This window comes from Parambassis ranga, chromosome 4 (genome assembly GCF_900634625.1).
Source record: "Parambassis ranga chromosome 4, fParRan2.1, whole genome shotgun sequence".
NCBI lineage: Eukaryota > Metazoa > Chordata > Actinopteri > Ambassidae > Parambassis > Parambassis ranga.
In genome coordinates, this window is record NC_041025.1 from 13,429,760 (window position 1) to 13,449,737 (window position 19,978).

The window sequence follows — 19,978 nt, forward strand, 5'->3', positions numbered from 1 at the left end:
TACTGCTCCTCCAAGCAGCATCTACGTTCGCAGCTGAAAGGAAGAAGCGAAACCTCAGCGCTGTGTGAGACTCATAATCCATGCCTTTTAGGACGTATGCAGAAAACGCACACTTCCTCTGCCACTCATCTGCACTGGAAAAAGGTAGAAAAGCTTTTATTGTTTTACAAAAGAAAAACATGTTCATCTGTCATCATACAACAGCCACATTAAGATCACTACTGCAAAAGTAAATGTGAGTTTAAGAGACTGTTTTAATTGAAGCACAGTTATGATTTTTTTGGAATATTATAGTGATTAAAAAAAACATATTTCCATCTGTGAAATGTAATTTAAATGGTTCAATTTCAGCCACCATTAGCAAAGAGAAATTGAGACATATGGTAAGCTTGGCAAGATGATCTGCTCATCAGGAATGAAGGGTAGTACGTTGATCTTATCTCGTGCGGTGCACCAAAATGTCAAGTAAAAATAATTGTGGGCTCATGGTGATGAATTAATGATCATCTGCTGTCACAGTGTTGCAGCTGTGATGGGAGGCATTTGAAAAGGGTGGCATTAGCACACCAGGGTTGTTCCTCACTTCCTTTTAAATTATTATTATTTTTTCCATACTTGTGCGATTGGCTTCTTAGGAAACTCAGAGCATGTTAGTTCATGCTTCGTGTTGCTTGCGCCTCTGATTTACAGAAGTGTCTGGGATTCCCCTTGGACTGAAACACTCTCACTTCTTCTGTTTGCACATTTCCTCTGCAGCTTCTCCCACAAACAAAAGCTAACAGACTCATTCATCACATAACTGACTTCTTCATTTAGATGGTATTGTAGTTTTTTTTAGTCAAACATACAGATGCAGCTTTTTGGGGGGATATTAGACCCTTCCTGTAGTTTATACTTAATACACACACATTACATTATTTTTGTACCATACATCACTGCTCATGAAAAATCTCTGAGTTAATTTACATCTCTGGTTCCTCTTATTAGTTCTATTGTAGGATGCATGGTAAGTTTGATGCTGAGACCTTCAGTTCTACTTGGAAAAAGTTACACAAACAAGAATTTGTATTCATAGTAATAATCTTGTGTCCCACGTTGCACTCCACGGTGAATGCCATGTCACTTCTCTGTTGCATGTACAGTACGTGCTTCTGTTGTCCTGCTCTATCAACTTTGGGTAGCCACAGTTCTTGGCCCTTGTCAATAGTGTGACTCTAACACAACATGAGAGGCATTATCACAGAAACGACGAGGGCTCTTCACCGAGCTGCCGCTGTGACAGTCTCTTATAGGCCAACAATAGCTCTAAGATTAGACAAGAACCTGACACAGAGACAGATTAAACTGCTCATAGTTACACGCTCTGGACTTAAAACATGATCTCAAGTGATCACTTCTGAGAACCGCTGCATGAGTGTCACTGTGAATACTTGTTTCATGACCAATCAAGGTTCTACAGGGAACGGTGTTGTCTGGTCTCTCTGTTTTTGCTTCTGATTGAGTAACACACATTCCAAATGGCCACAAATGATTTCAGTTACTCAGCAGATGCACCACTTCATGGTAAAAAAAAAGTCTTACGAATAAGGCAGAAAAATTCCCAATACATTAAAAAATGCCATTTAGAGAGATAGTTCTTCAGCATTGTTTGACTCCAGATGGGTAATTTCACTAGGGCCAGTCAGGCCCAAGCTGTGCCAGTCAGCAAGTAAAACCCAAAACTGTCAACATCTATTTTCCTCATCAGAGAGAGAGAGAGAAGTGGTGGTGAGCTCAGCAAGGCACGCATATTTTAAGTCACTCTTCAAGAGGGCCCATTTTTTCAATAATCCATTATGCATAGCAGCTCTGGCTCTCCCTGGTATTTCTCCTACCTTCTTGACGTCAGTTGCCATTTGTGAGGGTTACCCTGGCAACGGCCAGCCTCCCCAGGAGATGTCTGTTGGATAAGACGGCCCCGATAAAGCCTTTTAAGGTTCTACTGTTGCTACACCTTTTAATTGCCTTTGATACAGTGGAAGTATTACATGGAGGATGTTGCGGCGCCACGCCACATGTGGGCAAAAAAAGGGAACGTACAGATAAGAATAAAAAGCCCCGACGGATGCACCATTATCCCCACTTGATTTGATCATTTCTTGAGCAAGAATTGGATATGATAGATCTATTTATTGACCTCAGCTTGCTTAACAATTCTGTTATACAAACGGCACATGTGTACCTCGCATTTTAACAATGTGACATGTAAAGGGTAGATACAGCTCGTTGTCATGAGTCAGAACAATATGAGGTTGTTCATGTTACCTTTTAAAACCTAAATGCAAACCTGTCTGTGGACATGAGCGACAATACATTGAACTTTGTTACTGCGGCAGGTCGTATATTTGTATTTATGCAAAACATCAGCTGACAAACGGTGAGACACAGAAAACTGTACCAACCTGTTGACATTTTGTGGATGTATTTTAGGCTAAGTTCACCTCTCCTGAACCCTAAACACCACCCTCACATTCAAATGATGTTATTCATTTGAATGGGTGTTGTTATGAATTGCACTCTGTTACTTGTGTACTACCTACACTGAATTTGCATCAATGCAAAAAAAAATTAAATGTCTCATGTACAGTTGAGATGCTTGACACAATACCTGTTCCTGGTTCCAGGAAGCTATTTATAGCCTCAGCAACATGTGTGTCTTTCTTTTTTTTCAGACATCAGGCTATTGATGTGCTATTTTTACAGTGTCAATTTGCTCCCTCCCTTCCCTTTGGTTGCCAAGCAATGGGCCAAAGACCTGATTGGCCAAGGATGTGCGTTTGGACACACTGACTGTGATTCTCAGCTGGCTAATGAATTCGGTCTTTCTGCTCACTAGAGGAGCACAAGAGTTGACTCCTTTTCATGTAGGCAAAAAACAACAAAAAAAGACACTACATCAGTTACAGTTTACAGAAACACAGCATGTGGCTACAGAGCTAAATTACAGTGGTTTTTGCAGCTGCATGTTTTTATATGTCTTGAGCAATTAGTACATTTGTTGAGCAACCTCAGACATGACCTGACAAAAAAGCTGTTGATTACCCAGGATTATGTCATCTTTAAAGCAACCTGATAGTACAATGGTGTCATTCAAATATGATTATATTACATCCTGGTAAGAATATATTCACATTTAACAGGGGGGGATTTGTAGTTACAAATATTCTAATGTGTGAAACAATAATAATAATAATAACAAAGCAAGCACAACATGTGTCTCTGCTCTCATGTTAATCCTAATAATCCTGATCATGTGTTTAGGGAGGAAATTGGACTGACACGCCTAAAACTACTGCTGTGTGCGTGAATTAAATTAGACTTAATCTGACCCCATGCCACTCCGAAAGGAAACCGAAAGGCTGGAAAACTTTCATCTTCCCTCCATTGATTATGGCTCGTGCAGAGACATGGAAAAGCCTATCCCACTGCTCCCTTTCATTGGCCCCATTAAAAATTCATCCTGTCCTAATGGAGAGAGATCCTTTTCAATGAGCCCACTGCAGGCCAACTATGGTGTGCTGGGGGTGAGACTTGGCACAGCTGTCTCTTGGCACCATCTAAACCTTACAGATTGGGGAAAAAATACTAACAGGCCCTTTAATTTTTTTTTTTCCCACATATGGTACATTAAATATCTCTTTCATATGAGCCCTCCTTAAATGGATCATTCTATTTAAATAAATATTCTCTTCACTAAAAGACAAACTTTTAAGAAATGTAGATAAATTACTAAGCTCTGTATTTGTAATATGGTTCTTTTCTTCACAAATCATCAATAATTTGACTTAGAAATGAGGAAAAATGCCTAATTTGCACTGTGCACAATGTTGTACATATTCTTGTAAAATGTTTGGTATTTTTTGTTTAATAAAATAGTGACTAATATCAAAATAATGATTTTTGTTGATTCATATTCTGAAATATAACTCAGCATCACATTCTAAATCTAAAGAATATTTTCAGGCTGCACTTTGGATGTTTATTATTGTTTTGAACTTTAATGAGGTATGTGCAAAATAAACATACAATTTCACCATAATGTGAGAGGTGTCAAAGTGAAGTCACAACTGTCAACAGATGGTCACAGCAGATTACACTCAAGAGTACACTTTTAAAAATGCCGATCTTTCCTCAGTCCACACTCTTCAGTGTGTTGGTATGTAAAGGGTTAGAGAGTGTTTGCAAACCTGGAGTGAGATCTATTTGTATCACTACTACTACTATTACAGCCTTTATAGGTCTAATATTTGTTTCCTGTATCCCATTCGGTTCCTTTTTGTAGAGGGGGCTGACAGACTGTACCATTTCTGTCCGTGGGGTCCACAACCCCGGTGTGGATATTTCTCGAACAGATTAAAATATTATCAGTGATTTTTTTTTCGTAGTGGTTACTGGTGCATACATTAAATCTGAGTAATAATTGTAATTCATTTATTGTTGCATTGTTTACAAAGTGAAAACCCCAGCCTTTCCTGCGCCGCGCACCCCTCAGCGTAGGCTGTTGCCATGTTCCCACTTTCATGGGTGTGGTGATTAGCTTGCTTGGTGAAAATTTTAGTCAAATCCGACCCGAGTAGCGTTTGCGTCTGACAATTTAAAGCCACTAAATTGTCATAAAATTAACACAGCCACCCTTTGACATTTCTATCACAGCTGTGGCCATGGTTGTCGTGTGAGAACGGATCGGTGTGACTCGGATTGGAAGGACAGACGGAGCCAAAACGCCTGTTTCAGGTAAGTACGAGTACTCAGTCTTGATATTTTGGTGTTTTTTTTAGGCTATTTCCTGCTTTGCTTGTGGCGTTTTGTTTTCTTTTTTCTTCATTTTGCATTATACTGAGGGATGGATGCAGGAAAAATAGCCGTGAACGTGACATATTCTGAGCACTCCAAAGAGCTCTGTAGTTTAAATAACTGTTCTCAGGCTGCTGTCGCCTCAGAGCTGTTTTTTTCCTCTAAGCAAAGCTTTCCACTGTTTCAAATTCACTGCTATCCAAACGCGGCCCTGCTACAGGCTGTCAAATGACTCACAGGCGGAACTACAGGCACAAAAAGAAAAAACCTTTCATTAGTAAGCACACATTAATGTTATTCGCATTTCATACATCGGTTTTCTCATTCGTGGTACCCTGCCCAGCTTTTCCCCCCTTCTTCTTCTCTGTTTGTATTAAATATACATGACAGTCATCATCTAAGCATCAACCGGTAGCGTGACGGGGAGCGTGCCTCCTGCGATGTGTTGCTTGTGTCAGGCATTTATAAAGATTGTGTAACATTTTTTGTGTGTCTAAATGTGATGTATATGGATGATGTAGGCTTCACATCCACAGTGAAGTGTGAAGGCATCATTGTGACCTACAGGTGTTTGGATGTGTCTCATAAAATAATCTAGTCATTTGTGTTTTAACACATGCTGGCAGTCAACATGCACAAGTAGCCAATTAAATGTGTCTAATTTAAATCTAATACATCATTTAAGATGAGCCAACTATCTTATTTATCAATAAGATGGATGAAGTAGCATTAATTAGCTACAGTTCTTCTCCTGGTTGATGTTTAACCACCTGTCTGTTTTTTTTATCACTATAATTTGAATACATTTGTATTTGCTGCTGTGGAACTGTCTCTGGCATGTTTCAATAAAGTTTTATTAGGAAAAAACAGAAAATAAATAACAGTTGTGGTACAAGCAAGGCAGTACAGTACAAATTCGTAGAGAGTGTCGTCTTTGTGCTTTTGTATCACGACAGTGTGGTCATTATTAAAAATTGTTATCAAAAAACTAGATTTTATTTTTCAGGTGCTTAGAAGCAAATGCTGCTAATTCCCCTGAGAGTATGAGGAGGAATATTTTGTGTCATTTATGTGATATAAAGAGAATAAATTGACAGTTTAGTTGGTTAATAATGTGTTTGTGGAGCTTGTATTATCGCACATTGATGTTTCAATGATACAAAAAAAGGAACACCTGTAAATATAATGCTGTGATGTTTCTTTTTTTTTTTTTAATATAACATCTGTGTGCTAACGGTAGAATAATGATGATGAGCCAATAATGGTGACTGCATTGTGTGTAATTCGGTAACTGTCTGGTGTAGGTGTGGTGAAACTTAAGTAATTCATGTAGGTCATACAGTCATCATACATTTATTCAAGACAGTCCCCTTTCTTTGTTTAATGCAATAATATGCAATATAGGACACTTTTTTCTAGTAATTAGTAAAATTGTTATGATTGTGGTTAATAAGGATTGGAATTCTACTGCATATCCTTTATTTTCTGAGCAGTACATTGTAATTATTGACACACAAAGTACATGTATTGGCTGACTGGGAGGAGGACATGTGGCCTCTTACCTTACTGGAATTTTATCAGGCATTTCCTCCATTCTCCAGATGTTTGGAATAGTCAGCAGTTTACCTGAACAGGTTAACACCTGGTAGAGCGGCCCTGCTGCATTCACATTTAACTTTTATACTGACGGCAAGTTGTTGTGAGCTTCGTCCTCAGTTTCAGGACAGACAGCCATGGCTCCAGGATTTTGAACAACCACACTTCTATGGCATATTGTACACAGTTGATGAAGAGATGCACAGAATCTGATAGTGGATAAAGACAGAGGAGGTGAACATGAAACAAATTTGCCTCTTTATAATGGAAGGAAAGTCTGAAGTCATATAATTGATTTATACAAGAGCCACATGTCCAGGCATTGAAAATCTTCTATCATAATCCCCTTGAACTAAGACTGCTTTTGATAGTGATAAATACTATTAATTCACCATAAGCTCTGCTATAACAGGCTGACAAATAGGTCATGGTGTGAGAATTTGCCCAGATGTGGCTGTTCCTTAACTTCCTGCTTTTTTCATGTCATTGAGCCTATGCTGACCACTGTTTGTTGTGCTAGTAATTACAGTTTGTTCACTGTAAGAGACAAAGCAGAGGTTTTCAGTGATGCATATAAGTTAAATATAAAACATGTTGTGTTTGAGAGTTTGATATGATGTAAATTCTCTGGGATCCATTATTTGATGGTAGTTCTGGTTGAATATAAATCAGCAGGAAAAAGCACTGAACTGACAGTAACTTCCAGTTACTGAGTTTTACTAAGAAGTGTTTCTTTCTTCTCTTTGACCTTGTCTGAGGTATAAAATTGAAAATGAAAGTTTGAATGCCAGCATATTAAAGTTTGCATGCCTCACCCATGTTAAACACTGTGTTACCTATCAACCTTGTTTAAAATGTAATGATTTAAAAAGTGGTGTATAAAACAACTGAGATTGTTTGACATCACTCAGGGAGAGTTAAGAAAGAAGCTAAGTTGCAGTTTTTTTGATAATTATATATCTAATAGTTTTCTGCTTTAGGCAGTGAAAGGTGCATGTATTTTGTGCACTCTTTCTTTCTATGCTTAATAATTTAATTCCTCAGGGATCATTTGGTCTTCTTGTTTTAATAAGTGCTTTTGTTGTTACTGGTTACACTTGAAAAATAATATGTAGATCATTGATCTTTAGGTTTTATAAATTATTGGAAGCCACAATGGTTCAAATTGTAGCTTCTTGTGAGCTTTTCAGATGTCTTGATTTGCCACCACAGGATAATCATCAGGTACAATTAAAGCTCCTCTTTGCAGCTCTCTCCATTAACTGATGATAAATCATCCTGAACAGGTTTAATAGCTTGAGTGTCGGCTGGTTGGCTGTTGTCAGTGGGACAGAGTAGCAGTCAATGTGGCCTCCTCCAGCCCAGAGACCCAGCTGTGGTGGTGCCAAGCAGCCCTATCTACTGTAGCTGGCAGCCACATACTAAACAATGGGCAGCTCCAGCACACAGCCCCGCCTTTGTCACTCCTAGCTCTGTGCCATGCTCTGGCCTGGCTGGGCCTTTGCATGGTTCAAATCACACAGCTGGAGAAAAGGCACACATTCAGAGGTTCACGACACAAAGGTAAACTTTATCCAGCCCTTCCAGGAACCATTTACCTATGTGACATTTTCTCTTGGCTGTATGTGTGGTTACTCACAATAGCAGTTTTGAGTGTCCTGTTTTGGTTTCTAAATGACTAATGTGTAGTATCAAAATGTGAGCAAGCATATTCATGTTGCATTCTCACAATCTGCCATGGCCTGCTAAAATCAGAGCCTTCAGTTTTCTAAAGAATCCATACTCCTGATACAACATTATTTTCCACGTCATCTCTGTTTGGAGCTTAGTTGCATTGCATGACACAAGTCTTGGAAACAATACGTCAATTAAAAATATTTAGTGGAAGCCAAAGGTCATATTGGGTGTTCTCCTTGTCCACTAGGTGCCTGTGTGACGTGACAGATTTCGTCATACGGTATAATTGATCCATAGCAGTCATAGAGCAAGTAGTATCGCAGGCAAGCTGACGCTGAGAGCCTCTCTTCAAGGGGGTTGCGTCAGCTGGAGGAGACAGTGACGTCACTCCAGGGCAGCTGAAAGCATTGCAATGCTTCGTTACTCTCAGAGACTCCCTGGGCTGACACAAGAACCCACAGTGAGCATCCTCATTGTGTCAGTGGAGTGGGGCCAAAACTAAGCTGTACTGGAAATTTAAAGGGTAGATCGCTGTTCAGATAAACACAGCATAACTATTGCAACATTGTGTTCATTGTTTACTTACTGTCCTGTATGTTTTGTGTTGAGTGACACATTTCAGATTATAGTTTTGAAGCCTCTGATCTTATAGTTTTGAACATGAGGATAACGCATCAAGATAAAACATCCTCCATTTACATGATTTCCTGTGGAGAGGAAGGGCTGGTTTCGATCTAATTGTTAAATTATAGAAAATGGAACTGAAAATTTAATCTCAGAGGGTTAGACTACTGGACTACTGGAGCAGCATGGGACATCAAAGGGGGTGGGTGGGTGTATATATCTGTATATGTAGGGGAGGCAGCTAAAACATTTCTGAGGAGTTGTCTAAGTGCTCCATGACCCACATTCAGGCTCCCCAAGGTGAAGGAAGTGGCAACCGGCACATGTGCACATGCATGTGGAAACAGATGCTCAATCTGACACACATTCAGATAAATCCTCATGTAACTCCCACCCAGATGAATGTATGCATATACTGTATGTATTCTTTCTGTCTGGTAAAGCATCCAGATCTGCCCACAGTACCCAGCAGACACACACACACCGAACAAACAGCGCAATGCAACAACACAAAAGGCTGATTAAGTGAGGAAAGGTCAGAGCCTGGCTCAGATGGCCTTTTGAACCAGACTGAGGGTGTTTGAAGAGCCAGACCACCCTCCAAGCTGCCACCCAGCCCCGCCCTTCCCCACCCTTTTGCTGCACCTTCCTCTTTGGTCTGAGCCCAAACAGGATACTGATGTTTGTCTGCTGGAAGCGTTCCTTTGCATTTTGCTTCCCTGTTGAACTTATAGTACTTCTATCTCTCTGTCTTCTTGCAGGTGTCAGCTGGTAAAGCGTGTGTGTGTGTGGGTGAGTGTGAGTGTGTGTGCGTGCGGGCACGTGTGTGTTTTTTCCCAGTCCAGTCAGTGTTTGGAGTGAAGAGCGGCCTGAACACATCACAGAGAGACAATGAGTGAGCTGGAACAGTTGCGGCAGGAAGCCGAGCAACTACGCAATCAGATCCGGGTACAGAAACGTTTTGTGTGCACGTTTGTTTTGGTATGCATGTTCTGTATGTAAGTGTGTACTTCACATGTGTGCCACTGCTCAATGCAAGCTTTGACTCATATTGAGACAGTGACGCATATAACTTGTCAGTCAGCCACCTCCATTCTTGTGCAGAAATTGGATTCTGGGAATTGATCTATAAATGTCAGTTGCTGCTGTGTGATTGTTCTGTGACCACTGAGATATTCCGTTTCTGTGATTCTTAATAAATCACTCATATAATCTCTTCTAAAGCACATTGTGTGTTTCATTTTGTAGTTGCATGCATGTGTGTTTTTCTGTGCATTAATTGAATGAGCTGGAATTTATCCCCGTCATAATGAGTATTAAGGGTTTTATGTGTTGCAGGATGCCAGGAAAGCCTGCAGTGACTCCACCCTGTCACAGGTAAGAGACCTTTAAATGTCACAAAATTCTCGGCAGTTTCCTCAGTGTAAGTTGGAACTAAATCATATAGACCTTCCCCTCATTGTGCAGACAATACCTGCATCTTGTTCATCGCTGTTCATTGTTAGGTGTACTGGATTTGCTGCCTCAGCTTGTGTCCAGTTTTGATTTGTGTGTGTTTGTATTTGTCTATGAGTGAGTGTGAGACCGCTGATGCTCTTCCTGTGTTTTGGCAGATCACAGCTGGTCTGGACTCGGTGGGCCGGATACAGATGCGGACACGACGCACTCTCAGGGGCCACCTGGCCAAGATCTATGCAATGCACTGGGGGAGTGACTCCAGGTAGTGTTTGTATTATACACACTGTGTAACACAATAAAAAGCTTTAAGTCCCTTTTCCAATTTATTTTTTAGGATTTTATTAATTACTTCTAGCTGTTTGTAGTGTTAAATTTAAACTTTAAACAGCTTTCTTCACTATTTCTGTGAATGCTGATGATGGGCCATAGAGTAGTAAAACATTTACACATTCATGTCCTGTTTTTTTTTTCATCATATTAGTTTGTAAGCTGTCAGTAAGTGTGACTCTACTGCCATCAATCTCCATTAAGTGGGGGAAAAAAGGGTACAAGTGTTTAGTTTTTAATCTCATGTCTTTTACATACAAATATATTAACTTTTGGCTTTGTTTACATATTTTATGTTTTATATTTATTTATATTTTATATTTTAAATATTGGACTGTCAGTGATGTGAATGGCAACTGTATACTCTTCAAGGTTTATGACAGCGAGGGATAATAAAGTGCCACGACAGCTGACAGTCAACAGAATCAGCCAAACACAAGCACACCTACACCTAAAACATCAACATACATCTGAATCATTATCATTAGATGTGATTATAAAGTACTTGTATTTGTTTATGTGTGTTTGTCACTCTTTTCTCTGTCCATCTGTCTCCCAATGCAATGCACTGGGGCAGTGACGGCAGTCCCAGGTGTGGGGCACTTCTACTATTAGTACTCTTAGTGCTACTATTAATACTGATCTACTAATATGACTAATACCACCATAGATAACAGTCACTACTGCCACCTCCACGACTACTGTTCATCTGTCTGAGTGCTAGCACCGTTTAACGCCCTCACTCTGAGCACAGTGATGATATTTGCCAGACACAAAAAACGGATTGCCACCACAGCTTATTTAATATTTTCTTAAAAATGCAGTTTGTAAGCTTAAAATCTTTTGATTATTCGAAAATGATCAATCAGTAAAATTTTCTTCAGATTGGAGCGCAACTGCAGGTATAAATTGAAACTTACGAACTGCTTTTTTAAGTGATTGCTGCACAGAGAATTAGAAATGAATGTATGACCCCTCTTGGTATGCATGCAGTGCACTAATCCTGATCCAAAGGAAATGATGTAGCAAAAATAAGAGGTAGGTTTTACAAAAAATAAGATACTTAGTTCTCTGAATCCTGTGTTTATCATATGGCTGTATTACCTGTAGCTGGAGTTGAATTCTGATCATTTTATTGTGTGTGTGTGTATGTGTGCATGGGTGTGCCTAGCACCCTCCAGGTGACCCTGCAGGAGGCCGGTGTTTATTTTGTATACAGCCACTGACATTTGAGCGTGATGCCTCTCCTCTTGATTGTAGAGCAGCACCATCAAACCACTTCCTGTCCCCGGAGAGACGGAAACACCCAGTCAGGATGGGGAGGGGGGCTTCCAGCTGTAACTCTCACTCTGTCCTCCCTGTTTCTGACTCCACCTGGCTCTGTCCTGACAGCCCTGGCTTCTTTTCTAGTGCTTTCCCAACCTATCAAGCTTCCACTTCCCACCCAACAGTAGGGATTTTTACATAACAGGGATGATGAATATTAGATGGAGTTTAACATTAAAAGTGGCTTCCCTGTATGTGGAGGCACTTCCACCAGGAGAGGGAGAAAGAGAGGCAGTATGAAGGGAAAGGAGCACTGGAAGAGAGGAGGAGAAGAGTAGTGAGCTCACGCTGAATGTTGTGATCATTCAGATTGTTAGTGCAGCACAGTAGTTTGTAGGGTGGCTTGCTGTCATTGCTTTTGGACCAGGTGCATGTAGTTTTTTTTTCTTACACGTGAGCCTCGTGTCATGCTGCTCTTCTTTACCTGTTTCCAGGTTACTTGTCAGTGCCTCGCAAGATGGAAAGCTAATCATCTGGGACAGCTACACAACAAATAAGGTGAGATGGTTAACATTATGTTACAGTGGATGTTGATAGTTTGTACATTTGCAATAAAATGTACAATAAATTTAGACTCCTCTTTGAGTTTTAGATTCAACAGATGGGCCGACATCATGCTGTCATTTCTTATGGAGTTGTGCTCTTACTGTCACCATCTTAACTACATTATGTGGCCATTATTAAGCTTATAAACCATTTACATTACCACATTTGTTTTTAGCATATTTTACAACACCCAGACAAATGCAAGAAAGCGTTCTTTATTCGGCTGAATTTTGTATGCTGGTCACAGATCAGCATTTTTGATTGAATCAATCTCAGCCTTGTAGTTATTAAGTGCTTTATTGTTTCGAATAAAGAAACAAATCTGACTCTTCTCGATTTCAGATGCATGCCATCCCGCTGCGCTCTTCCTGGGTGATGACGTGCGCCTACGCCCCCTCTGGGAACTATGTGGCCTGCGGAGGTCTGGACAACATCTGCTCGATATACAGCCTGAAGACCCGCGAGGGCAACGTGCGCGTCACAAGAGAGCTACCCGGACACACAGGTCAAGATGGTCAAGATGCTCAACATGTTGATGATTGTTTTTTTATATTCTAAAAGTCTATATTGTCATCTTATTATTATAAAGTAAGCCAACTGTGGTGAACAGATCTAGTTATGGCAGACAAGGCTGTAACATACTGAGCAGTGCTCTCCTTACCTGATGTGGGTCCTCTGTTTATCTTCAGGTTATTTGTCCTGCTGTCGTTTCTTGGATGACAACCAGATACTAACCAGCTCTGGAGACACCACCTGGTAAGCAACCACCACTGCATAAACTATTAACTCTGCAAATATTCCATTCATGCTTTGTTCTTGCAAAACGCCAGACTGAATATGATCATCAAACAATCATGTTGTCGTACAGTTATCCAGGGTTATTATTCACTATATGTGTTTACAGATACATACAGAAAATAGCAAAGAAATGGAAAAAAAAAAATCTTCTTTCTTGCAGTGCATTGTGGGACATAGAGACAGGCCAGCAGGCCACCACCTTCACTGGCCACACAGGTGACGTGATGAGCTTGTCTCTTAGCCCCGACTACAAGACTTTTGTGTCTGGAGCCTGTGACGCCACCTCCAAGCTGTGGGACATCCGTGATGGCATGTGCAGGCAGTCTTTTACCGGACATGTGTCAGACATTAACGCAGTCACCGTGAGTACACACAAGCACACACACCATGTGGTGGTGGAGAGAGTGTGAAAAAATTACTCTCATCCTTCCTGTAAAAAGAACATTACTCATGTCATACTCCTTTTAAAAGGAAGTTTTTGATTGTCCCTGGACAAGGTATAAGGCCTCATGAGAAAACTAACCCTCTATAAAACACTACATGATTTGTTGAAAATTTTCTTACATCTGCTTAATGTTGTTTTTCTCTCATGCAGTTTTTCCCCAATGGGAATGCCTTTGGCACAGGCTCCGATGATGCCACCTGCAGGCTGTTTGACCTGCGTGCCGATCAGGAGCTGATGATGTACAGCCATGACAACATCATCTGCGGCATCACCTCTGTGGCTTTCTCCAAAAGCGGCCGCCTGCTCCTGGCTGGCTACGATGACTTCAACTGTAACGTTTGGGACACTTTGAAAGGCGAGCGTGCAGGTAAGTGGCTTCCTGTTTATTAATTTCAAATCAGACTGGGGAGACTTTTTTGTTTATAAAAGTAATCTGTGTGACTTTCAGTGTTTTGAGCATAAGTATTAGTGAAAGATTGCCTCATTATGCTGTCAGCTTTTGCTTTTCGCTTTGATATCGAATCCTCAACTGTTGTTGTCTCGTCACTTATTTAAGGGAAACCTTGTGGATTGTGAGCTTTGTATCATTACAAAATGGATAGTATAAGTACATTTCAGGATTAAGTATATGAGCAGGAGGAAGAAGAGGAATTACATGTATGAGAAATAAGCCATCATAGCTGAGAGTCCGTACAGAGCTGTGTCATACCAGGAAAACGTCCAATTTGTTATTCATCTGTGTTATCAGAGTTTAACATCACATAAAGGCCCAGTATTATGACAAGTGGATCTTTGCAGCTGCAAAGTGTAGTAGCCTTAAGTGAAGTCAGACTCCTGTGGCTCCACGCTGACAGTTTTAGGCCGCTGCTGTCCAGAGCTAAGACTTTCAGTTTCTACATGTAGCATCTGTGTTATTAAAACATATTTAGCACTGTTTTTCTGTTTTAAATGTGGCTGTGAAGAGATGAGAATGAACGAAAGGGTTTAGGCCAGTGGGGAATAAAATTGGAGTGATACTAGAAAGGCAGCTTCCATGGCATTCTGATTAATCAGTGATCTACTTAGACTTCGGCCTTGGGGTGCAGATTTTTGTAACCTGCCTGTGCGTCTGCTTCATTGTTTTTGACCTCTAGGTGTGCTGGCGGGCCACGACAACAGAGTCAGCTGCTTGGGGGTGACAGGTGATGGCATGGCCGTGGCCACCGGCTCCTGGGACAGTTTCCTTCGGATCTGGAACTAAATGAACCTCTTACCTGTTGTACTCAATCACTGCCCGCCAACTTCCTCCCCTGCAACTTCCACCTTCCTCCTCCATCCTATGTATCCCAACTCATCTGCTGGGCTGGACCTGAGGGGGTGCACAATGTGTCAGCTGAAATCTCAGCTCACCCTCAGCTCTCCTCTCCGCTGGCGACTTGCCCCACCTGTAAGAAACTCTTTCAACCTAGATGTTTTTTTTGTTTTTGTTTGTTTTTCACCCAGCTATTACACAGCAACAAACATAAGAACCTTTCAGTTGTGATGTCCAATCAAATATAAAAAAGGAAGAGATGAGAAGAGATGAAAAGATTTTGCCCTTGTAACAATTCCTACCGAAGGGAGGGGGCGGGGCAGTACAGCGCATCTGTTATCATGACTAACAACAAAGATTAGCATCAGTGTGTAATATGTAAATGTATATATAAAGACAGTATATATGTATAGCATTATGTGTGTATATATGCATCATATATGCATATATAATGTGTATGTATATATTTTTGTAGTTTATTTTCCACCCTTTTTTTATAATTTTGGATGTTATGTTGGATTTCATTCACATTATGACATAATGCAACATCAGTTTTTTTTTCCTTGAGTCTCTGACCAATTTGAGGATCATAATTTTACCCAAAAGTGTTAATGATTTGGTTGAGCTCGCTCAAAATGAAGCCAAAATACAGTCTAATTCGGCCCACATAACCCTTCCTCATCTGCATGTGTGTATGGTGGCTACAGGCACTTCTTGTGCATCCTGTACCTATCCATGTTGTGTTAATGTGAATTTATTTTAACCATATGATCCCTAGCGTTAGTCGCCACATCCGTTTGTTTGGAAAGAAACTGTTGTGATTACTGGAGATGGAGGTCTTTTTTTATTTTATTCTTTTTTTTTAAGTCTACATCCAGCTTTAACTCCAAAGTAGAAAGTGGTGAACTTTAGCCTAAGATAGAACTTTACTTTTACTAAAGGCCTTGCTTTGGCCAAGTGGACTGAGGTATCAAATCATCAAATCATCTACACTTTATCCTTGGAGATGATACAATGACACTGAGAAAAAAAAGCTGTTCTCTACCTTTGAGGTCTATAAGGACAAATGGGACTGCAGCTGGTCGTTCTGAGAGGATCTTAGTGGAGCTCTTTGTCAGGACCAGGAAGGACAACTGTGACTCTGTCAGCAGCCTCTGAGGACGTGAGAAAAGATCGAGAAAGATATCTGCCAGAGCTCACGGTGTCAGTTTGATCTTCTTCCTTTTCTTTCTCGAAATCAAGGATCACAGAGTCCTTTTGTGTCAGAGGTGTGAAGTGAGTGTCTGCACGGAACTGAAATTATGTTAGCCGCTCCAAAATCACACCAGTGCCACCACATGCCTGTAAAAAAAACAAATAGAAAAAAAATCATTTTTAAAGGGGTTAACACTTTCTGCATTTTTTTTTCTTCACCAAAAACATGTTATGAACTAAATATTTCTAGTGAAGAAAGTGCACTCGATAGACAAACGTACACTTAGTAGAGAGCTAGAAATGCACTCACAAACTGTAGTACAAATGTAAACCATCAAGCACATGTGACTCATTTACCCATAGAGGTGGTATTTCTGTTTTTTTAAATATTTTCTCATTGTGCATCTTCCATTATTTTTGGCTCCTCATGTAAAAAAAAAAAAAAAAAAAATCACACATGATGTGTGTAAGTTGGACCTATCCATCTGCTGTCTCAGGTGCCTATCTCTAATTATAAACATTATACCCATATGGGCCAGATAAAGAAGGGTTTGTGCGCCTGTGAGATGTGGCACTGTTGTGTCTCCATTCTGCCTTATGATGCCATTCATAATAGAAGCTAATACTAGCATCGACAACAGTAATGTTTTCCTCTTTTTTTTTTTTACATGCTGGTCAATAAGAGAGATTGCTAGGTTATTTCCCGATACAAGCACATTCTGATACTACTGAACACTAAAAAAAAAAACAGCATGCTTACAGAAAAACCACCATGACCACACGCAGCCCCACCTAAAGTGTTTTACACCACCTTTTTATACAACCCTGCTTTCTACGACTGCCATAAAATTTGTAGTATTTATTAAGGTTCAATTAATGAAAAAGCCCTCTGCGGCATACCGTGATTCTAGTGCCCTTTTGTTATGTTTTAGCTGCTTCTACCTGGCTTTTGCATTAATGAATCCACCTTGGGAGAATGTTTAAAAATGAATAGTTTTTAGCCTGAGAATATCTTCGAGGTGTGTAGGATGTGATATGTATTGCATATCAGTGTTGAGGTGAGTTTAGGTGGGACAGAGGGGAAGGGATGGGAGGGAGGGAGGGTAATTTGCTGATGTGCGTGGATAACATAGATCTAAGTGTTACTTCCTCATGTGTGCCAATGTTATCCACTGACCCTGAGCTGTGAACTGAAGACTAGTCAGTGTGAGGAAAAACAAAAAAAAACACGAAGTTTGTTCATTTTACTCAAGTGCCAGCCTTCTCCATCCATTACACAATGGCAGTGTCTGATTTTACATCTTAAACCCGCTCACATCTGACCGTGAGTTCTTGCATCCCCAACATGTTATGAAGCTGACAGTGCTTGTTAGACTCAAGTTTCTATTTCAGTCGGTGGACATCAGATGTTGATGTGATCGCACATAAAAATGACAGTGACCGACTGACAGTGTTTAAAGGAGCAGTGTGACATCTTGAGAAATGTTTGCGGTCAACATCAGCTGAACCCGTTAGCACAGATTAGCACAGAGGCTGATTTACAATTTTCAATTTTTAGCTGGCAGCCTCTGTGCACAGTACATGGTGCATCAGTAGGGGGCACTATTGCAAGGATGCGTATGTTGTTTTGCCAAAAATTAAGGTGACATATACAAATTCTGCTGGTTTCTGTTCAGCTTTATGCCACCACAATTTGCTCGTGATGAGCTGTACTTTTAAAGTCCACATTTCTCATTAATATACATCTCTGTTCGGTCACTTTTATCAGCAGATGAAGTGACAGAATAGTAATTCACCTTATGTCAAGTTGGGTGATTTCTATGTTGGGGCGTAATAGAGTGCGAAACAATTCTTTGATGCAACTTTAAGAAGAAAATTTTCTGTGTGTCAGACTCGCCTTTCTTTTCATATGAGTAAATATTGTCGTGTTTGGCCTTTCTAACCTGCTTTTAAGGCTGAATATAATGGTGCCAACCCTGCAACAGCGCCCCCTGTTGCCACAGAATATGGTGTAATAGTAGAAGAGTTATTCAATTTCTGGTCAATCTGATTTACACTTTTCCCAGAATGTATCACTGCCCATTAAAGTCACTGCTTTCACTTTCTTATCCCATAATGCTCTGTGTGACAAATATATAAAAAAAAATACACCATGGCCCTTAACAGCTGAGAAAGGGACTGTCGGTATTCCTGACAGTGATATTCAGCAGGCAGCCATTTTGTCGCTCTGTGTAATTCAGCAGTAGCAGCTGGACCCTGGAATAGTAACACTTCTATGTGCCTGTGCAGTTCACTCATGCAAGTAGTGCAGTAAACTCATGAATCAAAAAAGGTGCTTGACTCCATTTAAGTTACTGTTGTCTTTACCTTTTCCACTTTCTTTCTACTTACACCTGGTGTGACGCTGCTGAACCAGCGTACTTGATGTCCAAACTTGATGCATTTTAAGGTCTTAAGCACCAGAACCTGAATCTGACTTGTATTAGTTACTGCAGTAATAACTTGTGAAGTATTTTAGTCATTTTGAACCTCAAACAGCAGGAATGAGGGAAAGTTTCTGCTGCAGTATTCTCGTATTTAAATGAGCCTCCAGTCTAACATGAAAAAAATAACATTCAACAGGAAGAAAAGATTTTCTGACAGCCCACCACTGGTTGCATCACCACCGACCACCACCGACCGCACCGTCACAAAGTAATGCACTGCCCTTTGACTCTACAACCTACTGTTCTGACTTTAGTTTTATTTATTTGTTCTATGTTTTAAGCCAGTAAAGACCAGGGACTTGGTGCCATGATAATTCTCTTACAGTGCTATTGTGTGAAATTATAATCACTTGTTATGAAATAATTTTTATAGTCTTTTTCACACCAGACCTTTTTTTTGTATTTGTACAGTGGCTTGGTGATATGTTGCCATGAGTTATTGTAACCAATAAAAAAAGCTTTTAACCAAGAATACAAAGCCTGGCTGGTGTCCTTGCACAAAAAAAAAAAAACACATACATGAATATTACTTTTTAAATACTTTTTTGTATTTAATTTGAATGTAAAAATAATTAATTGATCTTTTAATTGTATTTATTTAAAAAAATATCAAATTTGAAATTTAAAAATGTAAATGCTTGAAAAATCTTGTGTCATTGTGATGTGTCATTCAGCCCTGAGCTACAAATTATTTTTTTAGTGTGTGAATGTATGTATCTGTCCCAATATGCCGTCATCAATCAAGAATCAACAATCTTTTATTGTCATTATGCAAGGCACAATTAAATTTTGTTCAGCAGCTCTTGGCTTAAGGCATACAGGTAGCCACATGAAAGTGAAAGCAAAATATATCTAAATAAATATAAAATAGAATAAAGAATAAAAGCAGTAAAACTAACAGTGCAAATTAACTTTTTTAAAGTGATCGGTATGAATATATTGCAGCAAATTCATTTTCAAAAATACATCCTGTCTGTGTACAGACTTACTGCTCAGTCTATGGGTGGGTGGGATGTGTATGGGAAAGTGGGGTGATGGATTTCACAGCTCTGGGGAAGAAGCTGCGTCTCAGTCTGTTGGTTTGCGTTCTGATGTTCCTGTACCTCTTTCCAGAGGGAAGAGGTACAAACATTTGGTGTCCTGGATGGGTGGGGTCTGCGGCTATACGGCTATACGACAAGCCCTCCTTTGAATCCGGCTGTCGTATATGGAGTCCAGCTGTGGGAGAGGACTCTCCACAATCCTGTGCTGTCTTCACCACCCGGGCCAAGTCCTTCCTGTCCTGTGCAGTGCAGCTCCCATACCACACTGTTGCACTCAGACAGAGGATGCTTCCTGTTGTGGCCCTGTAGAGGTTTGTCAAGAGCTGAGGGGAGA

At 40.2% G+C, this 19,978-nt stretch overlaps 1 protein-coding gene across 2 annotated transcripts; it reads left to right on the forward strand.

Moving 5' to 3' along the window:
- The first annotated feature begins 10 nt into the window (after nt 1-10).
- On the forward strand, nt 11-16,566 carry LOC114434247 (guanine nucleotide-binding protein subunit beta-4). 2 transcript variants are annotated; one of them, XM_028403302.1, is made up of 11 exons: nt 11-144; nt 4,693-4,773; nt 9,492-9,678; nt 10,069-10,107; nt 10,344-10,450; nt 12,276-12,339; nt 12,730-12,892; nt 13,077-13,143; nt 13,346-13,547; nt 13,781-13,997; nt 14,764-16,566. In XM_028403302.1, the coding sequence occupies exons 3-11, from the start codon at nt 9,622-9,624 to the stop codon at nt 14,868-14,870; spliced, it is 1,023 nt and encodes a 340-aa protein (XP_028259103.1). In that variant the 5' UTR covers nt 11-144; nt 4,693-4,773; nt 9,492-9,621; the 3' UTR covers nt 14,871-16,566. The 2 variants fall into 2 exon arrangements, with proteins under 2 accessions (XP_028259103.1, XP_028259102.1); XM_028403301.1 differs by lacking the exon at nt 11-144 and having other exon boundaries at nt 4,556-4,773.
- Nucleotides 16,567-19,978: the final 3,412 nt, after the last annotated feature.

What these genes read in the sequence shown, in the direction of transcription:
- LOC114434247 (XM_028403302.1), top strand. Translation starts at nt 9,622, where the DNA reads ATGAGTGAGCTGGAACAGTTGCGGCAGGAAGCCGAGCAACTACGCAAT. An exon ending in AGAGCTACCCGGACACACAG is followed by an intron (nt 12,893 to 13,076) that starts GTCAAGATGGTC and finishes GTTTATCTTCAG; the next exon opens with GTTATTTGTCCTGCTGTCGT. An exon ending in TTTGAAAGGCGAGCGTGCAG is followed by an intron (nt 13,998 to 14,763) that starts GTAAGTGGCTTC and finishes TTTGACCTCTAG; the next exon opens with GTGTGCTGGCGGGCCACGAC.